This window comes from Amblyomma mixtum, chromosome 5 (assembly GCF_055824585.1).
Source record: "Amblyomma mixtum isolate Tamu chromosome 5, ASM5582458v1, whole genome shotgun sequence".
In the NCBI taxonomy this organism is placed as follows: domain Eukaryota; kingdom Metazoa; phylum Arthropoda; class Arachnida; order Ixodida; family Ixodidae; genus Amblyomma; species Amblyomma mixtum.
In genome coordinates, this window is record NC_143016.1 from 185,010,377 (window position 1) to 185,037,114 (window position 26,738).

General features: G+C 51.5%; 1 protein-coding gene across 1 annotated transcript; it reads left to right on the top strand.

The window, feature by feature from the left end:
• The first annotated feature begins 12,388 nt into the window (after window positions 1-12,388).
• Window positions 12,389-17,806, top strand: LOC149345099 (uncharacterized). Its single transcript, XM_089546432.1, has 2 exons — window positions 12,389-14,578; window positions 16,936-17,806. Exons 1-2 carry the CDS (start codon window positions 12,718-12,720, stop codon window positions 16,980-16,982), a joined length of 1,908 nt encoding a protein of 635 aa, XP_089402558.1. The 5' UTR covers window positions 12,389-12,717; the 3' UTR covers window positions 16,983-17,806.
• Window positions 17,807-26,738: the final 8,932 nt, after the last annotated feature.

Below are 26,738 nucleotides of genomic sequence, written 5' to 3' on the forward strand. Positions count from 1 at the left end.
GGACTCAGCCTACCTCCATTTATTAGAATGCATCAACCAGATCTGGGGTGGGCGTCCACTCCCTCCCGAGTGGAAAACGTCACTTGTGACGTTTATCCCTAAAACAGGTAAGACCGTGAATACGGACAACCTGAGGCCCATATCACTGACTTCATGTGCGGGCAAGCTTATGGAGACGATGGTACGGGATCGCCTCTCTCCATACCTGGAGAGTAAGGGCTTCTTTGCAGTCACCATGTCTGCAAAGGATGTCCTCCAGCTGCACAGGGATGTAATACGACCCACAACTATGCAACACAATGACAAAGCCATCCTCGCCCTTGATCTGAAAGGGGCTTTCAACAATGTTAAACACGGAAGCATCCTGGCCAACTGGAGTTCTACCGATTTAGCGGGCTAGGGCCTACGCGTATGTAAGAGATTTCATGACTAATCGCCAGGCCTTTCTTCGGATTGAGGGCGAGGAATACGGCCCTTATATAATGGGAACACGGGGTACCCCTCAGGGTGGTGGTGGTGAAAAACATTTATAATACAATAAATAGTTACAGAGAGGTGATTGGGGTAGGCCCTATTGGCCCTTTCCCCTAACAATACTAGGTGGAGCCCCTATTCCGGGGCCCCATTGGCAAGCAACGCCGCCCGCGTCCGGTGAACCAAGGCCTTTTGGGTCTTTAGGTCCTGACAGCCGAGCAGGGCCGGGGTTGGGGGGGGGGATAGATGGGTTTGACTGACACGCCCAAACCATGTGGAAGGTGTCAGCCACCTCCCCACAGAACTGGCACGCGCCATCAAAGGATGTATTGAAATGTTTAAGCACAGCCGGGCACAGTACAGTGTTAGTAAGAATTTTGATGAGGAGGCGCTCGTCAGCGCGATCCAGACCCTTACAAGGGGCCGGGTAGCGCCGGTGCTCCTCCTTGTAGTAATCGGTGATTTGTTTGAATGTAATGGCCAGATTGTCTGATTGGGAGTACCCTTCCAAGGACAGTGAGATAGCCCGGGGATAGAGTGCGCGGGCGGCCTGATCGGCCTGTTCGTTTCCCTGGAGTCCCTGGTGACCGGGGGCCCAAATCAGGTTGCGTGGAGTTGGATCTTCAGATCGACAGCTATATTCCAGTATGCGCCAGGCAAGCGGGGGAGCCCAGCCCAACTCGTAGTTCCGACAGGCCCCTCGCGAGTCGGTGATGATGTGTTTCGACTTGGGAGTAGTGAGAGCAAGAGCAATGGCAATCTCCTCCGCGTGTATTGCGCTGTAGGCTTTGAAAGTGAGCCCGTTGACTGTGTTTGTGTTGTGTACGACTGCGGCCGTGTACCACACCCCGTGGTGTGGGCCGGCAACGTCTACGTAATACACATGTTCTTGGTTACCATAGTATCGCGCCAACGCTTCCGCGCGCGCCTGGCGACGACCGCTATGGTCTTCTCTGGACATGTTGCGGGGAAGGGGTCGGACCCGGAGGGCGCGTCTCCAGGGTTCTGGCACTCTCTCCCTTTCCTCAATATAGTAGTCATGTTTGATGTGTAGCCGGTCCAAGAGGCGGCGACCGGACGTGGTCTGTGCAAGACGCGTGTATTGGTTGACTAAGTGGGCCTCTCGAAGCTCCCGAAATGTGTTCACCACGCCCAAGGCCAGAAGTCGCTGGTTGGACGTGGTGACCGGGAGGTCGAGAGCCCGCTTGATGACTTTCCGGTGGATGACCTCCAGTTGGTCATCATCATGTTTGCGCAGATGCAAGTAGGGGGTTGAGTAGAGGATTCTACTCGTTACGAAAGCATGGGCAAGCCGCAGTGCATCCTTGCTTCGTAATCCGCCCCGCTTGTTGGAGACCCGGCGGACCATGCGGCCCACCTGGTCTCCCACCGTGCGAAGTTTGGCGAGGGTGGTGTCGACTCTGCGTTGGTGGTGTATGAAGAGACCAAGGACGCGGATCTCCTTGGACTCCCGGATCGGTCCCGAGGGGAGACTGATGCAAAGCGGGGTTGTGTCCCGAGGGGAGGGACGTATGTGCACAAATTCTGATTTAGACAGGGCGCACTGGAGTCCGCAGTAGGCCGCGTAGTCGTCGACTAGGGTCGCCGCTGCTTGCAGGCAGGATTCCATGTGGCCCAGGTTACCTTGCGTGGCCCAGATTGTAATGTCATCCGCATAAAGAGCGTGATGTATCCCGGGCAAAGAGGACAATTTGGAGGGAAGATGAAGCATTGCCAAATTGAAGAGGAGGGGAGGCAGGACCGCGCCTTGAGGTGTTCCCCTCGAGCCGATGGTGTATGGCCCGTGTTTCGCATCTTGTATGCGTATGTAGGCTTGACGGTCTGTAAGAAATTGTTTTATGTAGTTGAATGTTTTGTGGCCACAGTTGGTGTTACTGAGGTGGTCCAGGATTACTTCGTGTTTGACGTTGTCGAATGCGCCTTTAAGATCCAAGGCCGGGACCACCTTGTCGTTGTGGGGACATTCGACAGGATCTAAGATGTCGTGGTGAAGCTGCAGAAGTATATCCTGTGCAGACTTGTGAGGGCGAAAACCGAACATGGTGTCCGCGAAAGTGTGCTGTGTTTCGAGAAAATCGGAGAGTCTGTCGCGCACCATCGTCTCCATCAGCTTGCCGACACAAGACGTGAGGGAGATGGGGCGAAGGTTCTCCACATCAATAGGTTTGCCGGCCTTCGGAATAAAGGTCACGAGAGCCGATTTCCAATCGAGAGGGAGAGGAGTCTCTCGGTCTCAAATGCTATTGATGTATTTGAGGAGCGCGGCGTAGGCTGCGTCGGGAAGGCTGGCCAAGAGCTTGACCGTAACCTTGTCGCGCCCGGGTGCAGTGCCCCGCTTCATTTTGCTCAAGGTCGCCCGGAGGTCGTTGAGCTGGAATGGCTTGTCCAGCTCCGTGTTCTCTTCGCCTGCATACGAGTACGCCGCCTGCCGGGGGTCCTTAGTGGTGCACAGGTAGCGATCCCTGAGCGTGTGCGCTAGTTGTTTTGTCGTTCCTGTAAAGTTGTGCAAGGCCCTATGTAATTGGCGTTGGGTTTCTGTGCGTGTTTGTATTGGATCGATGAGAGCGCGGAAAAGGCGCCACGTGTTGCGGCCAGACATCTGGCGAGCAGCCGCGTTGCACCGGTCCACCCAGTTAGTGTCGGCTAGCTGAGTAGCATATTCTGCTGCCTGTTGTGTGAGTTCGAGGATGCGGTTCTTTAGGCGTCTGTTATGTTTCTGTTTCTTCCATCGCTTCGTGAGGCTGCGACGGGCCTCCCAAAGGTGGAGAAGGTGGTTGTCCACGTCTGTTTGTGTTTCTGTGAGCTGTATCTGCTGTTCATGTTGTGTGAGTGTAGACGTGAGCGATCTGGACCAGGCGTCGTATCCCGACTGGAGGGGGTGTACAATAGGTAGAGAGGTGCGGAAAGTCGTCCAGTCAGGGATACGAGCTTGTTTTAGTGGGCGTTTCAGGGGACGCATCACCACTCCTGTTCAACATAGCTATGATGCGCCTCCCAAGCCAACTGGCCCGGCTGGAAGGCATTCAACACGCGTTATATGCAGATGACATTACAGTTTGGACCACTGAGGGGAGCCTTGGGGACATGGAGGACCGCCTTCATCAGGCCGCTTCCATAGTCGATGCGCATGCTATTGACTGTGGGCTGCAATGTGCTCCAGCGAAATCAGAGCTTCTCCATGTCAGAGCGAACCCAAAGGATAGGACAGCAATTCACATCTCTCTGTGAGGAGGTCCTATTAGAGAGGGCGAGGAGCTCCGTATTCTGGGCCTTTTCATTTACCACAGACTCAGACCGGACTCCACCATTGTGAAACTCAAGAGAGTAGGCGAACAGGTAGGGCGCATGATCCGCCGCGTTTCCAACAAGCGGGGCGGTCGGCGGGGCAGGGATGCGCTTCGGCTCGTCTATGCCTTCGTGACTAGCCGGATCCTGTACGCCGTACCATATCTCCGCACTACTAACCAAGACGAGGCGCGAATAGACGCCATCATGCGCAAGGCAACTAAGCGAGCCCTGGATCTCCCGGTGGCTACCTCTAATGCAAAACTCAAGGCGTTGGGGGTGCTAAACTTCTACCAGGAGCTGCGGGAGACCCACCTCGTGAACCAATACAGGCGGCTCATGCAGACGGCCCCTGGGCACCGCCGGTTAAACCGCTTACACATCGAACCCAACTGCACTCCAGAGGAGGCGGAGCGTATCCCAGTACTGTGGCGCCATATGCTCTGGGTCTCCCCGCTCCCCCGTAACATGGACACCGACATGCACGAAAATAGACGAAAAGCGAGGGCTCGGGCTCTTGAGAGACAACACGGCTCCCGACCCGGTGTATGTTATGTAGACGTAGCAGGGCCATCCAACACGGGATTTTACACGGCCGCTGTCGTTCACCAGGAAATGCACGTTGATGGACTCTCCTTTCGAGCCCCGAATTCAATGCGAGCTGAGGAAGTAGCGATAGCGCTTGCTACCTCCCACCCGAATTCGAGATTCATCATTACGGACTCCCGAAAAGCATGCGATCATTACTTGGCAGGGGAGATCTCCCCCTTAGCGGCTTGCATTCTAAGACGGACTGCCACTGATCCAACACCGAAAAGAATCATTTGGTCTCCTGGCCACCAGGGCTTACGAGGTAATGAGGCCGCTGACGCGGCTGCCCGAGTTCTTATTCACCGGGCTCCTCATCCCAGCTCTTCGCGCTCGGAGACTAACCAGCCGCTCCTGCGATTCAGGGAAATAATAACACATTATAGCGACAACCACCGCCTTTTCCCAGCCCCTGCAAGGGGGCTGAGTAAGACGGAGGAGCGAACTTTAAGGCGCCTGCAGACAGGTACTCTATTCTGTCCTGCAATCATAAAACATTACGATCCTAACACGGATGGGCGATGCCCTCACTGTGGGGAGACCTGTGATATCTTCCACATGGTGTGGACGTGTACTCAAAATCCCCACCTCCCCCCCTTCCACTACCCCTTCCAGAGAGGCATGGGAGACTGCCCTACTCAACTGCTCCTCGCTTGGGTCCCAAAGGGCCCTGGTGAAACGGGCGAGAGACGAGGCCGTCATGCGGTGTCCCGGACTAGGGACGCCGACCATGTAGCGAGGCCACTCTGTGGCTCCCAAGCTATATTTCATCAATTAAAAGTTTTAACCACCACCTACGCTTCCAGGTTTTTAATAAACCTTCACTCTTCACCTGCAAAGCATTGGCAAGGCGTTCGAGCTGAATAAGTAGGTGCCCCATGCACTGTCGGATGCTAGCAAATGTAACGACGAGTGATGCCGGCCTGTTTGTCACAGCCTTTTTAGCATTCCAATGCACCCATATTCGACTAAGGGCGCATTAGTCACCAAAACTGTCATCATCATGAGCAGAAGTCTCGCTACACTCACTGCAGGACAAATGCCTCTCCCATATGCTTCCAATTAATCTTGTTCTGTATCAGCTACGGCCACCTTATATACACGCAAACTTCCTAATCTCATCCGCCAACCTGACATTTTGCGGCCACTTACTACGCTAGCCCTCTCTTTGGATTAAACCTCTGTTATCATTATCGACCAATTGTAATCTTGCTTTCGCATTACGCGTCCTGCCCACTTCCCTTTCTTCTTGATTCCGACGAAGATGTCGATAACTCGCGTTCGTTCCCTCACCCGCTCTGCTCTCTTCCTCTCCCTTAACGTTAAACCTATTATTTTCATTTCCATAGCTGGCCACGTTGTCCTCAATTGATGTTCGGACCTCTTCGTAAGCCTCAACGTTGCTGCCACATACGTGAAGGCCAGTAAGATAGAGCTCTTATATATTTTCCTCTTGAGTGGTACTGCTAATGGTTACCAGCTTACCATGACATGACCTGAGAGTACCTGACGAATGCACTCCACCGCACAGTTATTCTTCTCGGTATTTCACTATCTTGGTACGGATATACGGTCATATCTGCGGTGCAGATGTGTGGTGTATCTGTTCCCTTGCCACTTCGGATGACTTGCTTCCATCGTACACTGCAGTTCCCTTCCAAGACCGCTGAAGATTGCTTTAGTTTCTGCCTGTCAATTTTTAGACTCACCGTTCTGCTATGCTTGTAAAAGTCCTCGATCATGCTTTGCAGTTTGTTACCTGAGGTGCTTATCTAAGCTGTGTCGACAGTGAATCGCAGATTCCTAAGGTATTCGCCATTCACTTTTGCACCCAACTCTTCCCAATCCAGATATCCGAATGCTCCCTCTAAACACGCTGTGAAAACACTGGAGAGATCGTGTCTCCCTGCCTGACAGTCTTCATTGTCGGGATTTTATTGCTTTCTCTATAGAGGCCTTTCGTGGCTGTGCACCCACCATAGATATTTCCCAGTACTCTTCCATAAGCCCTTTTAAGAACTGGGCGCACAGCCTGTGCGAAATTTTCACGCAGTTGTATACCAACAGGCGCTCGAGCCATCCTAGAAGCGTTGGCGGGGCACCGAATCTTTGCACCTAGACATGCACGGAAGAGTCTTCATTCTGTATGCGGGGCAGCCGACCAGCAGCTTCGATGGTACGGACACGGCGGTGGTGAGCGACCACTCGGGCTAAGCGCACCGTCGTTGGTGGACAAAGGCCCGTGTGGCGGCACGAAGATGGAGCCATATCTTTCCCACGAGGCGCTTTGGGAACCTAACCTCTCCTCTTTCCGAAACTGGATAAAGATGTCGGCGATCCCCTTCCATTTCCACAGAGCACCGCGGGCTGAAGTTGGCCACTTTACTGGCAGCGTTGCTCCTTGGTGGAAAATCGCCTTCGCCACCAGAACAGCTGCAAGAGGACACCATTTACGCTGCGGGCGGCTCCCCAAGACACCACGAGTGACCACTTGACTGGACACTGCTCAAGTAGAGAGATTACCAGGCTAGGAACCTGGGGATCGCAGGCTTTGTTTAAGCAGACCGGCGGCATGTCCACAAGATGGTACGCCCTGCTCACTTTAGCTGGTCTTTCTAACGCACCGACACATGCTTATACTCATGTATGTGGGGAATAAAGCCCTCGCCTACTCTTTCCGGGCCCCGTCTCTTCTCGTCGTCACGTCGCATCTGGAGCTATCCGAGCCAGAACCAGTGAACTTCCCCCTGGCTGAGACGATCCAGGCGAACCAAAGGCCCATCTGTGACAGCTCCTTCTACACGCTCGTTCCTCCATGACTGCTGAGTTTTCGATTCAGTCAAATGCTTATTCGTAATCTACGAACGTTGTGTACAGGGTGTCCCACTGTCTCTCATTAGAATTTTTCGTCTTTCTCCATTGCTTGCGAAGCGTGTTAATTAATCTTGACTAATTATGCAATTAGGCACAATAAGAAAATAATGTGACTTGCTCCGTACAACACCTAGCAACATATATTTCGTCGCGTCGTCTTAGAGCCCCACGACATATCTTTAAACTCTGGCTACAGTTTAAACTGTGGCTAAAGTTGGAGGTCGGTTATGTACTGTTCACTTTTCTATCACCTGACTGATGTAAGACATGATGCTGGGTTAGTCTGTTCATAATGATTGCCAAAAAAAAAACTGCGTGAAGGCGACGGGCGTCTTTGTGCCTCTTGTGGTCCCGTCGCCCTCGCGCAATTGTTTCGGCAATCACCTGGTTGATGGTGTGGAAATGGTCTACTGCCTAGTAGCCTTTACGAACCCCAGCCCGGTCCCTTGCTTGTTTTAATTATAGGGTTGCACTAAGGTAGCGGCAAGCTTAATAAATACCTTGTAGGCAACGGACTGTGGGGTGATCGGCGTGCAATTTCTCAAGTCCAAGACGCCCCTTTTTTGTGATTTGTGATTACGTTAGTGTTCTTCGGCGAATCCTGTAAGCTCAAGGTCGACAAGGTGGCCCTATCTCTAGCACCTCTCCACTGTCCTAGAATAGATTTACAATTTCCTGGTCCCCGCCAGCTGCTTTCACCTTGGGCATTGCTCGTAAGGCTTTTAAAGGGGAGTGGCTCACGGTGACCGTCTTTGTTCCTGAGGGCGAGCGATGGTCCCGTAAAGATGGCGTCGCAGCAGCCGTCGGCTAGGCACCGAAACGGCGAGTGGGACGACGGCAGCGGGCGCTTTTAGAAGACGAAGACCCTCAATTGGCATGCCAATCTGGGCTCAGCGAACAAGGAACGTCTCTGCTTTTCGGAAAGTGCTGGGTGAGAGCCTGTGTAGTTGTTCGGGGTTGGCCAGGCGCTTGTCATCGTTGCGGTTGCAATGCTGCGCCCGATGCCTGGTCTCGGACCTGTCCGTAACAGGCGACGTCGGATGAACAAAGGCGATAGAGGCCCAGAAAGTCGAAACGTGAGTGAACCCAGGCAAAGGTGCGGTACGAGCTGCAGCTCACGCTGCCCGGTGTGACTTTTCGTTTCCAATGATCTCTTCATGTGCGGACGTGCATTTGATGTGTACAGCGCAACCGTCCTACCGCGGACAATGCGCTTCGTTTCGGATAGCCTCGGGAACGGCGTAGTGTGCTCCTCCCGCGAGGCACGCCCTGTACAGGAGTGCAAACTGCTGGGCTAGTTGGTTCATATTGCACAGAAAGGGAACCAGCTCAAACAGACGCAAGACAAGAACAAAGAAGGCACACACCACAACGCTGGACTTACAACTGATTTATTGCGATGAAGAATTGCTCATTTTAAAAGAATTTCCTGCCTGCACCATGTGGTGCACTTCGCGCACCACATGGTGAAAAGGCTACTATAATGATAAAAACTTGCACTCCTTTTCGGTGATAATCACAGACGGCTCACTGACGCATTTCTGCTTATTCTTTCTGATCATGAATGCCTCCAAAAGCTCATGCTCACGTTTAGATTTCCCCCGACCGATAATGCTGGCAGTGTGAAAACTAGGAGAACATTTGCAGTCCTTCACATGCAAGGCTAGATTGCTGCCAGTTTGGTTTGGTTTGGTTTATGGGGTTTAACGTCCCAAAGCGACTAAGGCTATGAGAGACGCCGTAGTGAAGGGCTCCGGAAATTTCGACCACCTGGGGTTCTTTAACGTGCACTGACATCGCACAGTACACGGGCCTCTAGAATTTCTCCTCCAAAGAAATTCTAGCCGCCGCGGCCGGGATCGAACCCGCGTCTTTCGGGTCAGCAGCCGAGCACCATAGCCACTGAGCCACCGCGGCGGCTTCAGATTGCTGCCAGTGCCAGTGCCCAAAGTTGTGCGATGTTTCCTCAGGCGCTCATTCGAGCTTGCTCCCGTTTGGCCTATGTAGATTTTCCCGCATGACAATGGGATTGAATACATCACGCCCACTGCGCATGTGGTGAACATAGTCTGGTGTTTTGTCTTGCAAACACCAGTTCTGCGCAGGTCTGCAAAGGTTTGGGCGCACAAACCGGACAGTTTGCAAGGAGCAGAAAATGCCATAGTGACACCAACCTTCTGAGCCACTTTTTTCAGACCATGTGAAGTCTTGTGGAAGTAAGGCATGACTTCCAACTTTCTTGTTTGCACTTCTACTGGCCTGGCAGCCTTTGAAGATAACTCCAATTTTTTCCTCCATTTTTTTCCCGCAGAAATAAAACCACGTAAGGCGAAGGCGTTGGCCTTAAGGCTTCTCAACAGGTTGAATTTGGGCAGCATTGAGAATCAAGTTCGTAAACGCCAACAAGACGCCCTGGGTGTGTTCTTCACAGCAAAGACACATAAGCCTGATAACACTTTCAGGGCGATCGTCACGGAAGAAGGTTCGTGGCAAAAAGTGGTTTCAAACTACCTACAGCATTCCTTCGAGGGCCTGGTGCTTGCGGATCCTTTTGTTGTGCAAGGTTCAATGATCCTGGTGGAGTGCCTCAATCGCGGTTTTCCCCGACGCTAATGCAGCATTCTCGGTGGACATTGTGGACTTGTTTTATCTGTGCACCATGACGAACTTTTTATTGCTGTGCGCGAATTAATTGAAAGATCTGGGACAATTTACTTCCAGAATAAGTGTGGCATCACTTTGGAATCCTTCCTCGACCTTTTAAAAGCGTACTTGAATTCTACGATTGCACAGCATGAAGGTGATTACGTTGTGCAAAAGGATGGAATCTGTATTGGCTCCTGTGTTGCGCCTATGCTGTGCAACATTTTTTTTAGCAAAATTTGACTCGATGCTACAAGGCTCTCTAAACGACACACGTAAGGGATTTTAGATATGTTGACGACTTTTTAGTAATTTTGAACTTACCCGAAACTGACCAGCTTATCCTTGTGGCAGACCAGATTTTAAATATTTTTAACACATGTTTTAAGAACTTGGTTTTTACGCATGAGATTCCTTCTTACAAGACCATTAGGTTCCTGGATTTAGAGTTGACTTTTTTACCCAGTCAACACGTGTGCTGGAAATATGCGCCCAGGTCTAAGAAGGCACTGTTGCCGTATGATTCGGCCCATTCTAAGTTAGTGAAGCGCAGCATTGCAAACTTGTGTTTTTTGAATGCCTTAAAGAAGAGTTGCCTTCATGTGATGCAGCAAAGTCTGGCGGAACAGGTTGAACGGCTACAATGCTCTGGGTTTCCTCCCTCGGTTTTGCTGGCGGTGGCGGAATCCTTGAGGAAAAAACTGAAGTTATCTTCAAAGACTGCCAGGCCAGTAGAAGTGCAAACAAAAAAGTTGGAAGTCATGCCTTACTTCCACAAGACTTCACATGGTCTGAAAAAAGTGGCTCAGAAGTTTGGTGTCACTATCGCATTTTCTGCTCCTTGCAAACTGTCCGGTTTGTGCGCCCAAACCTTTGCAGACCTGCGCAGAACTGGTGTTTGCAAGACGAAACACCAGACTATGTTCACCACATGCGCAGTAGGCGTGGTGTACTCAATCCCATTGTCATGCGGGAAAATCTACATAGGCCAAACCGGAGCATGCTTGAATGAGCGCCTGAGGCAACATGGCACAACTTTGGGCACTGGCACAGGCAGCAATCTAGCCTTGCATATCAAGGACTGCAAATGTTCTCCTAGTTCTCACACTGTCAGCATTATCGGTCGGGAGAAATCTAAACGTGAGCGTGAGCTTTTCGAGGCATTCATGATCAGAAAGAATAAGCAGAAATGCGTCAGTGAGCCGTCTGTGATTATCACCGAAAAGGAGTGCAAGTTTTTATCATTATAGTAGCATTTTCACCAAGTGGTGCGCGAAGTGCATTGTCTGTAGGGTGTGTGCGCAGGCAGGAAATTCTTTTAAAATGAGCAATTCTTCATCGCAATAAATCAGTTGCAAGTCCAGCGTTGTGGTGTTTGCCTTCTTTGTTCTTGACTTGCGTCTGTTATCGCTGGTCCCCTTTCTATGCACGCCCGGTACGGTGCTTGTGAGTCCGCGTGAACATAGTGGTGGCATAGTGGCGATGGCCAGCCATGAGCTCAAGATTAGAGGCAGTCTGTTCTGCAGGCCACAGTGGCGCTCGACTCAGGACCGTGACAAGCTATGGCGGGACTATGTATACACTGAACGGAGCTGGTGTTTAGTTCCATGTCTCCTTCCTGAAGTAGCTTGCTTAACAGCTTGGCGTGGCGTTTGGCAGCACTTTTACGCCAACGGGAATTGGATGAACTCATATTCTTGGCTAATGGCATGCCGTTTACGAAATCAAGAAGACGTTTCAGATAATCTTTTCAGCAGCCTAATGCCAGCAGGATCTGACAGCCAGGCGCCGTCGTGGAGAGACGGAGTTGCAATTGCTTCTCTGCCACATCCTACAGGGCGCTAATTTTTCTGCATCCGTGCAGATCCGCGATTGGGGAAGTGGGTGGCCGACTACTTATCAGCGCATCTCCTCGCGATTGATTCGTTCGAGCCAGTAAATTTGAGTCGCTTTAAGTTGTATGTACGGTTATATGTGGAGAATTTTAGATGTCACGAGAGTTATAGCTATCGGCCGCAGTCCTGCCTCTTAAATTCCGCCACACGCACGAAGTGATGCGGCGCAATGAAAACTAACCACAGCGCTATGAAGCCATCCTTTTCGTCCCCCGTCTTCGACATTTTGCATCCCGAGAATACGGATTGCTGTTTTCCAGCGATTCACTGCATCGCTTCAAATGACGGAGATGAGCTTCCGTTCCACTTCGGCGCGCACCTGAGGACCATTCATGATAGCAACGTACTACGTTTTTTTTTTTTCGAGAGACATTTGCACTCCGAACTTCTGGATGTAGCCGTGGACACCATTCAGGCCGGCCAGTAGGTGTGAGGGGAAAAGGCCCCAGCAGGTTCGAGCGTCCTCCGAGGTGGGGCCCCGGAGGATCCAGAAAATCTTCCCGACCGAGCACGTCTGTAGATATAACAAAAATGATTTTACTTAAAACAGGAGAGCAGTCACTGATGGGTAGGGAGCTGTGCGGCCGAGGGTCGAGGAGTGTGTTGTGTGGCGCCCTCTTGGGTCGACACACAATTCACTTAGCTGATTTGTAAATCTGGTCTAACAACAATGACTTTGTTTGCTGTGTGAATAAAACCGTGGGGAACGGGCGCAAGCCCGCTTTTGTTCCGCTCGGAACCGAGTCGTGTCCTTCAGCGGCCCGTTGCGGGCCTTGCCGGGGTGTTCATGCAACACCACATTTTGGCGACGAGGATGGGATCACAGTAAGTGACGTTTGTACGCTTGCCCCGACTGACGTACCATTTGCTTCGACTGGCCCTGTGTTTTGCTGCCCCGCTCCACCTTCTCCTGCAACTTTAGAGACTTTGCGTCAGCATGGCGTCAGGCCTCGCTCCCGCGCCGTTTTTGTCTGCGCCCGGTTCGCCTGCAGTGCCGTGGAAGCGTTGGTTCAAACTTTTCGAGGCGTACCTCCTGTCGGCCGGTGGTAGCGACTGGGCACCGGAGCGGAAAGCGGCACTCCTTCTCACGCTGCTCGGAGCAGAGGGACAGCGCCAGCATTTCAACAATGAAGAAACTAGGCAAGCGTCCGCAGTCGCCGGCATAACGTCTGAAGCACTTCCGCAGACGCCGCTTGAGCCTGCCACGGAAGCGACGACCACAGACGAATACACACAGTTAGTCGGGAGCTTGGACCTGTTGTTCGCAGACACAACGAATTTCATCGTTGAGAGACACCGTTTTTTCCGGAGACTTCAACTGCCCGGTGAGCCATTTACCCAGTATGTAGCGGCAGTTAAACAACTTGCGTTGACGTGCGAATTTGGCTCGGCGTTCGACGAGCGCGTCCGAGATCAGATCATCGAAGGCGTCTCAAACCCAGCGTTGCGCGAACGTTTTCTGAACGCTGGCCGAACGCTTACGCTGGCCAAGGCAGAAGAAATTGGCAAAGCTTTAGAAGCCGTACAGCAAGCAAATGCAGCTTATGAGGGAACGCCGGTTTATCGCGTCGACGAACCTGTAACGGAAAATCCGACGATCGAACAGGGATGCATTCGTCAAGCAACTTCAGGTTTTCGAACGCCCGCTCGTGCTCGTGAGCAAGAAGGCGGATGGCGCAGTTACACAGCGTCGGGTTTCCACCGTGGCGTCCCCGGAACCGACGAAGGAGGTAGAAGCAGCCAAGATGGAAGAAGGCGCCCGGAGTTCGAGCGAGAAAGCCAGGAAGGGGGTCGTCAACCGTATTGCTATCGTTGTGGCTCTCCGAAACATAATGCAAACGCAAGAAACTGTCCAGCCCGCAATCGTCGTTGCAACAATTGTAGGAAAATTGGACACTTCGCTCTAGTCTGTCGCTCACAGCATCAGTCCGCGACACTTCGCGCGTCGCAGGCGCCGGCCTCTACCGTGGAGGAAGTACACATCCTGAATTCTCCGCATATTCTGGGCATAGAATTGCCACAAAATAAGAAAGAGATAATAGCTACCGTAACGTTTAAAGGAAACCCAGTTCCTCTACTTGTCGACACTGGGGCTGCCATTTCTCTTGTCAACAATGCTGATTTTCGGAAATATTTTGCACGCTTCTACACTCTGTCGTCGTCAACCCTGGCTCTCCGGGACTACTCCGGCAAGTTGATTCCCACACTGGGCACCTTCGAAGCTGACATACAGTACAACGATACTCAAGCATCGGTAACTTTTCATGTCACTCGACAAGGATCTTCGTTGCTGGGCCTTGACGCCATTCAGAAACTGCACATCAACGTGATGGGGTCAACCCTCACTTGTCTCCAAGCCACTTGTCATTCGTTCGAGGTTCCGGAGAACACACCGCCAGGATTTGAAGCCTTGTTTTCGAGTGAGCTCGGTTTTGTCAAGGACTACGTCCATCAAATCAACCGCCGACCAGATGTTCCTCCCGTCAGTGCGAAGCTGAGACGCCTTCCGCTAGCACTGCGACAACAAGTCTCCGACGAGCTCGCGCGCCTGGAGCGCGAGGACATCATCGAACGCGTCGACGCATCGGAGTGGGTGTCTCCGCTGGTCGTCGTGAAAAAGAAGGATGGCTCCCTTCGCCTGTGTGTGGACTTGCGGGAGCCCAACAAAGCTATTGTCGTCGACGGCTACCCACTTCCGCACATGGAGGAACTCTTGCAGTTGCTCGCAGGAGCTACGTGGTTCTCAAAGCTGGACTTGGCTTCAGCATACCATCAAGTGGGACTCACGGAAACAAGTCGTGAGTTGACAACGTTCATATCCCATGAAGGACTATTTTGGTTTGAAAGAGTCTGTTTTGGTTTAGCTTCTGCTCCGGCTACATTTCAAAAGCTTATGTCACGCGTGTTGAAAGGCTGTACGGGCGTAGTGTGCTATTTGGATGACATTTTGGTGTGGGGACGGACCAAGGCGGAGCACGATCGCAACTTGAAGGAAGTGCTGTCTCGCATTTCCACAACAGGAATGAAATTGAATCAGAAATGTGTTTTTGCAGTAAGGGAACTCACATTCTTGGGGCACAACCTGTCGACCCAGGGTATTTCTCCCATGAAATCGAAAATCAAAGCTCTAGTTAATGCACCTTCCCCTACGAACGTCAAGTCGCTGCAATCATTCCTAGGTCTAGCTGGCTACTACGCCAAGTTCCTGCATCATTATGCAGATTTAGTGGAACCGTTGCGGAAAATGCTCCGACAAGGTCAATCATTTGAATGGACGGTGGAAGCTCAGAATAGTTTTGATCAAGTTAAGGCACGTTTGGCATGAAAACCTGTTGTGCAAATGTTCAACCCGGAATTACCTGTCGTAGTCACCACTGACGCCTCAGACGTTGGCTTGGGAGCTGTACTACAGCAGAAAGAAGGGTCGCACCTTCATACAATTGCTTTTGCGTCACGCGCTCTGTCGCCGGCTGAGAGAAAATACTCAGTTGGTGAACGTGAGGCACTAGCCTGTTTGTTTGCTTGCGAAAAGTGGCATGTATATCTGTGGGGTAGACGTTTTACACTCAGAACCGATCATCAGGCATTGGTTGCTTTGCTTTCCGCCGGCGATTCGGGTCGCCGACCACTACGCATCTCTCGTTGGACAGCTCGGTTGCTGAATTACAATTTCCAAATAGAGTACTGCAAGGGCACACAAATTATGTGGCAGACGCCTTGTCCAGGCTGCCCGTCGCAGAAAATTCTGACAATCAGGAGGAAGAAATCGTTTCTCTGGTAACACCAGTAGTCGACAAGGCAACTGTACAAAATGCAACAGCTTCTGACGTTACCCTGCAAAAGGTCATCAGTCAGCTCAGCAAGGGCTGGTTGCACAAGAAGGCTCTGTCAGTTGATCTTGTGCCATTCTTTCACATCCAAGAGGAATTATCCTTTGTAGATGGTCTACTAATGCGAGCAGATCGCGTGGTAATTCCTGAAGTACTTCGTCCCACTTTCCTACAGTTGGCCCATGAATCACATCCGGGCATAGTCCGCACAAAAGAACTGCTAAGAGAACGCTACTGGTGGCCACAGCTTGATAGACAGGTAGAGGAATGCATCAAACACTGTCTCATATGTCAAGCAGCTGACAAGTCAGCTAAGCCATCCTTCACACCCCTCCAGCCAGTTCCCTGGCCGGACCGCCCCTGGCAGAAGCTAGCCATGGACATTGTGGGGCCTTTGAACATTCTGCCGAGTCCAACGTATGCCATAACGTTAATGGATTATTATTCCAGATGGCCTGAAGTCTACTTCACTCCTTCAGTAACATCCCAGGATGTCATTGACTTTCTGATCTCTGTTTTTAGCAGGGAGGGTTTTCCAGACTCGATAGTTACAGATAATGGGCCACAATTTGTTTCGAGACAATTCAAAGACTTTCTAAAAGAGAGAGGCATACAGCATTTGCGGTCATCAAATTACTACCCTCAAGCAAATGGTCTTATTGAAAGATTCAACAGAGTTTTGAAGGAGACCATTCAAATAGCTCAACTCCAAGGAGAACCCGTTAAACAAGCTGTCCTGCAACATCTGGGATGGTACCGGCTCACACCCCACTCAACTACGGGCGTGTCACCTGCAGTCCTGCTGCACGGCCGGCAACCGCGCTCGAAACTCGACATGAGCTGTACTTCCTTTCATAATTCGCAGCAAAGCACCTGGAACTTGCCTCAAACTTCCGCTACAGCAACGTCTCTAGAACACACATCTTCGGAGCAAACACAGGTGCGACAAAGGGTTGAAAATAAGCAACAGCAAATGAAATACTACGTTGATAGACGTAGAGGCGCAAAGCCAACGGCCGTGCAAATCGGTGACACAGTGAAGGTGCGGTCATTCAGAACAGGTCCATCCAAATACATTGGACCTTTCAAAGTCCAGCGACAGGTTGGTCCAAGCACTTTCTTACTGAGTGATGGTAAGGTCTGGAATGCTTCTAAACTGGTCCGGGTACTGCCGGCCCCAGAAAATATTCCAAGCCCGCCAAGCATAGATTATTCCTATGCAGGCTTAGCACACGCTGCTGATAATGCAATGGCAGCAACTCGAAACAAGCTTCTAGCTGAAACAAGTGCCGAAATGTCCGAAAATGTGTCGCCTCATGTTGCAGATACCCTGGATAACGCTTCGCGCAACGAGGGGGGGGAAGGAATATAGGCCGTCAAAGTCAGCCGAAAGTGGCCGCACCACTGCGCACGAATCCACAGAGGACAGCAGTTGTAGTTTTCCGGAGCAAAGCGACCCAGGGACTTCCAGTTCGCACAGCCGCGGGCGCCCAGTGCGTCAGCGGAAACCACCTTTCTGGGCCGTAGACTACCAGATGTAGTTCTGGAGCGAAGGGTAGCACACCTGTTTTTCTTGGCCTGTAGTCGCGACTGAGCTGTCCGTGGCCAGTGGGCCAGTGATGGAGACTTTATAAAGCGGGTAATGAATGAATACTCCTGTATCGCTGTGATCTTTACTCACTTTGCTTTCTTTGCAAGTTCCTCATGTTTTCGCATTCAGCGCACAATGATGTTGTGATAGGTTGTGTATAATGATGAATCTCCTTGTGTGTTCTCTGTTACGGTGGATGTACAAATCTAGTGTTGTTTCTGGGTGAGATTGATCGTATGTCGTGCCCATAGTCACTGTATAATGTGTGTGCTTTCTTTTGCCATGTGTAATGACTGCTGAAATGAGACATTTTTGTGCCTTGAACACGTCATAACAGAAATAGCACAGCCATAAAATCGGATAGTTTCTGTTTGATGACCATTGTATAATGTTTGCTGTCTCGTGGCACATGTTAAGAGAGCAGTATTTTTCGCAATAGCTTAACATTATTTCCTAGGGGGAGACGATGTTGTGTGGCGCCCTCTTGGGTCGACACACAATTCACTTAGCTGATTTGTAAATCTGGTCTAACAACAATGACTTTGTTTGCTGTGTGAATAAAACCGTGGGGAACGGGCGCAAGCCCGCTTTTGTTCCGCTCGGAACCGAGTCGTGTCCTTCAGCGGCCCGTTGCGGGCCTTGCCGGGGTGTTCATGCAACACCACAGAGTGGCTCCGGTGTGAGATTCCGCTGCCCGCCGCCAGAAAGGCGCCGGGGCCAAGTACCTCCGCAGGGCTGTTCTCCCTGCGGCCGGAAGTCGGGCGCGAAGCACCAGCACCAGTGGCCCTGACGACGCACCAGAGAGGAGACGACCGCCCAGGTCTTGACACCAGGGCACGGCCAGGAAGGCACCCTTTCACCGCAGGGGGTCCCAGCCACGGGACGGCAGGCGCGATCCAACAGCAAGGCGGGTAGGAGCCCCGGGCAGGCAGCACCTGCCTGTGCCCGGCACGGCGCCCGCTCTCCGAGGCAGCGAGAGGCAGGCAGGAGACAGGAGACAGCAGGCTCCTGGTTGCCTTGAACTGGGCAAGGACAGCTTCCCCAGGCCTGGTCACCCGGGTTCAAGAAGCCGTTCAGCCGTGACCTCGCCTGCTCCGTTCCCCGAGCTCGTCACCTCGCGCCGCTTGCGCCGCGCCTCGTGTCTCTCTTATTTTTCCTCTCCTTCGTTCTCTTTCCTAAGAGAGCGTCAGGCCGCCGCTAGTGCTGAAGGGCGCTGGTGGCGCATCACAAATATGCCCCCCCCCCCCTTTGAGAAGTTTTTTTTTTCAGGAAAAAAAAAACTTTTGCACCAAGCACTGGTCGGCGGACTGCACCACACCACACTGAACACTTTCACACACGCACCACCGTTCACTGGCTGTCGACAGTATTTCACACACACCAAACACACAACAAAACATAACTGCACAGACACCACCAAAGGAAGTTCACACACAAAGATTGGTTACCCGACCAGACAAAAGAACGCCACAGCGACAGAGTTCTATCTAGACGGCAAGGTTATACACAGAGTACGCCGCCTAAAGACAGAAAGGACAGGAATACTACTGCAAAAAACACAAAAATGCTGTTCACATGGCACACTGTCCGCCGAAACGACTGAAAAAACACAACAGAAACCAAAAAAAAAATTTGCCATTAAGGTAAAATCCGAGAAGACTATCGGACACTGAACTCCACATCAGGTGATTCCATCCCACACTAGCCTAAAAACGCACCTATGAAATGTGTGGGACAAACCACCAATGGGCACTCGAAAGATCCGACAGAACAACACGCTGGTTTTCATAACAACACATGGCAGAAAAATAAGGCACAACGGCTTTTGCACACATATCTCTTCTATATTGTAGTGAACCGAGGGCTTGATACTTTTTGCCGTTTTTTTTATTTCAATCCCTGAACCCTCGCGAGATTCAGAACAATGCCCCTGCTCTATCGCCTTTTCAACGGATGAACCGAATTCACAGGAGAGAGGACTCGATCCAGCCTTCCCGTGAGCCTGAATAAAACAATTCTGTTGGGCAAGGATATTAACGAGAAGTGGTTCCGGCAGCACATCAGTGTCTTCCACAACTTCTACAATGAAGCACAGATCATGGCAGCCTGATATTTGGGACTCTTTCAACCATTTACTCACAGCAAGGACTGGCGCCATTGCATCCCCTGCTTGGCATGAAATCACTGCAGTACCACGCTCGATTTTCTCGCAAATTTCTCCTTCCATACAAGAATAGATGCTTACTCGGCCTGCTTTAGCCAATCCATGTTTACTAGCGGAGTCCTGTACGATGCTGCATTCTGTCTCCATGTGCTCTGACTCGGCATGTCTTTTCGATGCGGCCGATGTAACCAAATGCATGAACTTATGTACTACTTCATCCGCGAATGAACCCGAATTTGAAGTGAGTGTCACGTCCTCTTTGAGCGGGTTGCTACTTGCAAACACCTTCAGTGAGCTGCCATCACATCTGGCGCCGCCATTTACCTCCGCAGACTCACACTGAAATACACCAAACGCCTGCAGCCCATCTGTCCGAGCACCAATAAAATCAGCGGGGCAGGAATCACACACATTGCCTCCACGGTCATCTGCTTGCTTGACACTTCCAGCTCTGCTGAGGATCTCAAAAGCCACTTTGTTCGCAAGTTCTGTTTGTTTGTTTGTTTGTTTGTTTGTTTGTTTATGGGGTTTAACGTCCCAAAGCGACTAAGGCTATGAGAGACGCCGTAGTGGAGGGCTCCGGAAATTTCGACCACCTGGGGTTCTTTAAAGGGATGCTGAAAGGTTTCCCAGAAGAATTGAGTGGAGAGACGCACTCTACAGTTTTCCACCCTCGGAATTCGAATTTATCGTCGAAATTAGGCAAAGGAAAGCGCAAACCTATTTTATTTTGGCGAGTAGCGCAGCAGCAACCTCGAGCGAGCTCGCGCGCCTCGTAGCCGCCTGTGATTGGTTGGGCGCCTCGTGACGTCAACAATGGCACTGGCTCGGTCGGCTCGGCCGCCGCCGCTGCACATGCACCGCAGAAAGAAACGATGCTGGCGCAAGCCGTGATTTTGACTCGAACGAAAGCGAAGTGTCAGCATCTCCACGTGTTGGAAATGACTTTGGTAAGTATACTTTTCTTGCAAAACTACATTCAGAGATACAATGGATGAATTTTGAGGCGAGCAAATGCAGTATAGCACTGCCCGACGTAATATTCCTACTACAATGTAAGCGGGATGCGATCGTCGGCATTTTTGTCTTGCCGCTTGTCGGTGCTGCCGCAAATCTGCTTGTAATCCGAAAAGATCACTGGCATGCACAAGAAGTTATCAGGCACATTTTGCACGCAAATTTTATGCTTGCACCACTTCATAGTAGCTGCATGCCGGCTTGATTCATAACATACAAGTTCGCAGCGCTTTGCGACAAAACTCGTCGAGGTGACAAACGTGCGCTTTCCGTTTTGCGTGCCAAGATGGGAGCTGGCAGTAAATTAAAATCCTTGTTTAGGCGAGTTGGTTCATGCTACAAGTCCTTGTAAGAATACTTTCATCCGGTTGCGCCGCCTTTATCGTGCTTGTTCTCAGATCTAGCGGCAAGTGATTTTTTCACTAACTAGATGGGCTCGTGCTGCAACCGAGCAGGACGAATCGCAAGGCTGGCTGTAGCACACTTGGCGCACAATTATATAATATTATTATTAATGGTTGGTTTTGGTTTTATGGGGTTTAACGTCCCAAAGCGACTCAGGCTATGAGGGACGCCGTAGTGAAGGGCTCCGGAAATTTCGACCACCTGGGGTTCTTTAACGTGCATGACATCGCACAGTACACGGGCCTCTAGAATTTCTCCTTCAAAGAAATTCCAGCCGCCGCGGCCGGGATCGAACCCGCGTCTTTTAGGTCAGCAGCCGAACACCATAACCACTGAGCCACCGCGGCGGCATATTATTATTATTATTATTATTATTATTATTATTATTATTATTATTATTATTATTATTATTATTATTATTATTATTATTATCATTAATGTACGAAGCCATGCGGCAGTCGGCAATTTTTTACGGCTACATGCGTTATTAGAAATGTATTCCTGGCAGTTGAGTGATGTCATTGTAAACACTCTACTTGCAAAACAGGTGTCCCTGCGTCCGCTGCATTCCAGAGGGGAATGAAGAAGACTGCTGGTGCTGCCAAGAAATTAATGAAATTATCAGAAAACAGGCGGTATTGCACCGGATTTCAGTCGAGCTGACTGTTGACAGGCCCAGTGACTGCATTGTCGACAGGCTCTGGTGATAGTTCTAATCACGAAAGTGGCCAGAGCATAGCACTGTTGCCTTTGACGGCTTGAAAGACCCTCGCTTCACAGCAGCGACTCACTTCGCGGAGAGCTTCTTATTTTGAGGGAAATAATGAAAGACCACATCGTCGCGGCCGCGGATGTTCGTGCAGCCGAAGGCTGCGCAGAACGCCGGCATGATGGGTCCACCGGTTCATTCGATGCTGCACACCTTAATGTACCTCACCACAAACATAAAAACGCACAAGTACAGAAACACACGGCAGCTCGAAGCAGCTTATGATGGCACGCACGCAGAAACAAGCACGGCCGCGGAGGCTGTGAAGCGACGGATCACCGGTGTTTACGTCACCACTCCGCGGTTTCCGGTTTTGGCTCGCATCGTCAGGGTCATCAGCAGCGCTCGGCGGACCGCGGGGGGCGGAGCTACCGCGTAATTTTAAACGGCGATTACGTCGCTCCTAAGTTATGAATCTGTAAAAAAATTTCACCCGCATGATTTATAAAGTTCCCACATCCACACGTGAGCATTTTAATGAATTCGAAAAACTCTTCAGCTTCCCTTTAACGTGCACTGACATCGCACAGTACACGGGCCTCGAATTTCTCCTGCAAAGAAATTCAACCGCCGCGGCCGGGATCGAACCCGCGTCTTTCGGGCCAGCACCCGAGCACCATGGCCACTGAGCCACCGCGGCGGCTCTGTTCGCAAGTTCTAACCTGATGCATGGAGTTCACATTTCTGGTCGTCTACACCCTTTTGATTCAAGACACCGTGCCCAAGAATTTCTCTCCTAGCACACGAAAAACCAACAATTTCCTCTACGAACGTTGTGCCCTGTCCTGGTAGAATAACCTCAACTTTTTTTGAGGCAGTGTTTGATTCTTTTGCTCTTCATAAATCGCTGTAAGGGCACGCTCCTCGCCACTGTCGGCCCGCGTTGAGCGACGTTTTAATTCAAGACAGCTTTCTAGGCAAGATGCTGCTGCTTCGGTACTAGGCTCCACACTGACCATTCTTGTGGCGTCCTGAACAGCGCTCCAATAAGAGATGCCCGATCCATGTTCAGTTGGCAATAGGACTTTTGTGTCATGTGAGAGCTCAACGCTTTCCACAAGCCTAACAGCCTTCTTTGCATCTAACGAAGCCACATGCAACTCGAGCACCCGATGCTCTTCCTCAAGACGCGATAATTCTTCCAATAGATGGGATATCTCTGGCATGCGGCATGCTATCTCCGCTCGCCGTTGAGCTGCACGGTCCTCACGCGCTCTCCCCAGTACGTCACTGCCATACGCCCGTAGCGCGGCTCCCTGAAGTCCCATGCGCTCTCCTGCAGCAACCAGCTCGAGTGCACTCGTCTTGTCTCATAAACTCCGTTAATTGACAAACACTGCTCGGCCTGGTCCTGTCGTAGCGGACGCCAAATTTGTGAGGGGAAAAGGCCCCAGCAGGTTCGAGCGTCCTCCGAGGTGGGGCCCCGGAGGATCCAGAAAATCGTCCCAGACCTAGCACGTCTGTAGATATAACAAAAATGGTTTTACTTAAAACGGGAGAGCAGTCACTGATGGGTATGGAGCTGTGCGGCCGAGGGTCGAGGAGTGGCTCCGGTGTGAGATTCCGCTGCCCGTCGCCAGAAAGGCGCCGGGGCCAAGTATCTCCGCAGGGCTGTTCTCCCTGCGGCCGGAAGTCGGGCGCGAAGCACCAGCACCAGTGGCCCTGACGACGCACCAGAGAGGAGACGGCCGCCCAGGTCTGGACACCAGGGCACGGCCAGGAAGGCACCCTTTCATCGCAGGGGGTCCCAGCCACGGGACGGCAGGCGCGATCTGACAGCAAGGCCGGTAGGATCCCCGGGCAGGCAGCACCTGCCTGTGCCCGGCACGGCGCCCGCTCTCCGAGGCAGCGAGAGGCAGGCAGGAGACAGGAGACAGCAGGCTCCTGGTTGCCCTGAACTGGGCAAGAACAGCTTCCCCAGGCCTGGTCACCCGGGTCCAAGAAGCCGTTCAGCCGTGGCCTCGCCTGCTCCGTTGCCCGAGCTCGTCTCCTCGCGCCGCTTGTTGTTGTTGTTGTTGTTGTTGTTGCCTTGGTGGCATGGCACATACCCACGACGGGGGATTGGCCAGGGTTCAGTGAGGAGAGCCGCTTGCGCCGCGCCTCGTGTCTCTCTTCTTTTTTCCTCTCCTTCGTTCTCTTTCCTAAGAGAGCGTCAGGCCGCCGCTAGTGCTGAAGGGCGCTGGTGGCGCATCACAGTAGGGCATGCTCTTGCTCCTCAGGGGACCCCGAGTTGGTCTACAGCGCTTCGTCGTCAGTAGACACGGCTCGCTTGAGGCTCGCTATGGATGTGAGCATTGCTGGCAGGCCTGGTATAGCAAATGCCAAAAAGAGCCGAAATGTGACGGCCCTTCGGGGACGCCTATTTCGTGAAGTTGGCATTACGACGGATATTTCCAACCATCGCCACGAATGGCCTCTCGAGCAGCAGGGCGGTGAAGTATAGTTTCCTGTGACGCGGAATCAAGCGTCTTTTCGACTTCTACCTCAACGACCTACCTCCGAAAGCTGTGCTCGGATAGGGTGTGCGAGAATATCGCTGTGAAACCTTCCAAGGATGTCCTGTGCGCAGAGCCCTTGACGAAAACACGCCTGAGAAGGAGGACGTTGTACTCGCCTAATGAGACTCCAGTGTTCTTAGAACCATACGTTATATTAGCATACAAACGCTGAGCGTTAGGGATGTCGCCCTTAGGTCCTGTAATGTGCGTCTCGAATTGCCAGGTTTTGGAATAAGTACCCCCATTGATTCATTTCTGGCAGAGGGAAGATAATCGAAGGTCTTCTATATGTTATTTTCTTCCAGCAATGCGTTTTTTTTTACTCACGAAGGTTGAGAAGTGTTGAGTGGCGTACACCATCCAGATCGGGAGTGGCGCATTAATTGGTGTCATGCTGCGCTGCCTCTAGCTGATCTATTGTGAGATGGACGTTCTATTCAAGCGAAGCATCAGAAGGGGGGGGGGGGGGGGGGTTCGCATACAAGGCGTCCACATTTTTCGATTGGGGAAGATTTTTCGTGCCTGTACAGCTAGTTCAGCCAGGGAGACTTTCATTTTCAGGGTCACATTTTGGGACGGGGAATTCGGTCGCTTGCGTCCGAGCATAGCGCAAAACATGTACGACGCCCTTAGAATACAATCGTCACGTAGTGGTGACTACAGCCCGGCGAACAGAAAAACAGCGAGAATGTCTTCGAAACGAAACTCTTTATTTGGGCTGACTTGCGCCAGCAAAGAACTGAATCACTTGGCGGCGGCGCAGCAACTAGCGTGCTCGGCGATCTTCGAACAGAATGCCCGCCGCTGTCAGCCATGCTACTTTTAAAGCTGATAGCGAACATTCGAGATAAAGCTTAGGAAGTTACTAGAACCTTCTGGCGCAAACTAGAATCTGCTCCGTCCGGATGCGATCAATCGAGATAAATCTAGGCGCGTCTTGCGTCACAAACGAACCGATAAAGCGGCGCGTCGGCAGCCTTGAAGCCTGAACAAACAAATGCTACAAACGAGCGCTACAAAGATTCGCGGCACAATTATGCGTTGTCTTCCTTCTCTTTAAAAGAAGTCAACAGCCAGCGAAAGAAAGAAATCATAGGGGTATATTTTTTCACACTGCTGATAAATGGGAAATGAGCAGTCTAATCGTGTTTTTTTATCTGACAGCAATTGATTTGATAGTAGCTAAAAACAATTTAGATATTTATCTTAATAAGATAAATGTGGCCCAACCTTAAGACAACGCTGCATCCAGGCAGCCTACTTATGAGTGCTTCCCATTGCCGCACCCAACCTTAGCTGCGGGCGAAGTATGCCGCTGGTTTAAGATTAGTGGCTTCTCTAACAGAAAAACCGTACAAAAAGAAATCGACAGTTCCTGTCAGGCGATCGCCCCGAGTTGGAGTATCGGACTAAAAAAACATTTTCTTTATTTTTTTAACAATTACATTTCAGCAGCAGTTAGGTCCATGATTATTTTATTTAGAGCAAATATCAACAGAAAATTTTTCATTCGTCTCCGGTTCACGTGACCTACAGGGAGTAGACACAGAGAAGAAGAAGAAGAAGAATACCAACGAGGAGAAGAAAACAAGGTGTCTTGGCCACTTCCCTGTAGTAGGTATGTGCCATTTTATTTGAGGCCAAACAACCAACCAAGCGGCACGTCATGAAAGAATCGAACACCCCGACGCCGCGCCGTAAGTCTAGCAGGCACAGCACGCCTAAAACAGACCTTCCCGTGGCCGGTACAAAGGCAACCGAGGTGACCTCGACAGGGCTTACCATGGACACCCAGTGCGACAAAAGGGCTTCCACATTCGGATCGACGCCAGTTCGTAAGAGCTTCATCAGCGCCACGCCACTACCATCCCAGGCAACAAACGAATCCCCCTCTCAATCAGTTGCAGAGAAGACGATGGGAAAAAGCAGTGCGCCCAGCCCGGCTCGGAAAGAACGTCCCGCTACAGGCACAAGATCAACCGAGGCGACACCTCCCACTCCGATCGCAGGCTACATGCGAGACAAGCAAGCTTCGCCATTCGGCGCGACGTCAGCCCTTCATACATTACTATCGAACCTGCCAGTACCAACCGTCACGCTACAACCGGCCCAGGCAATAACCGAATCCGCTTCTCGACCACCTTCACCGAAGATGCTGAGAAAAAGCAGTCTGCCCAGTACGCCTAAACCAGAACGGCCCTCGAGAGGCAGGGAAGCCACCGACACAGATTCCTTGTGCGGCAAGCAAGCTTCGGCGCCTGACATTTCGCGATCGCTTGGCAACTTTCCTTCAAGTCTGCCAGGACCCAGCGTCACGCTCCAGACAGCCCAGGTAATCACTGAACACGCCTCTCCATCATCATCTGAGAGGACGCGGGGAGAGAGCGCTTACAGGACACATTCAAGGGAGATTACGGATGACCATGAAGGACCGAGAAAGTTACATAAAGGGAAACGTCACGGAAGAAAGAAGAAGCGTCACCGATCGCATGAGGGCCCCATACCTAATAATGCCCCTGCGGTCGTTCGGGGAATCAGCCTCCAAGAATTGACAAATACAAACGGCAATGGAACGCATGAAGGCGCGACGTCTTGGATAACTTGAGTAGTGAACTGTGCTCTGCTGATACAAACCTGCCGAAAGGCACAGAAAATGGGCCGGCCGCCTCAAAGAAAACGCGAAA

Bases quoted from the DNA above. Each gene is read 5' to 3' on its own strand.
- LOC149345099 (XM_089546432.1), top strand. From the start codon at position 12,718: ATGGCGTCAGGCCTCGCTCCCGCGCCGTTTTTGTCTGCGCCCGGTTCG. The intron at 14,579-16,935 runs GTGAGTTGACAA...CTCATGTTGCAG, and splicing joins GGGACTCACGGAAACAAGTC to ATACCCTGGATAACGCTTCG.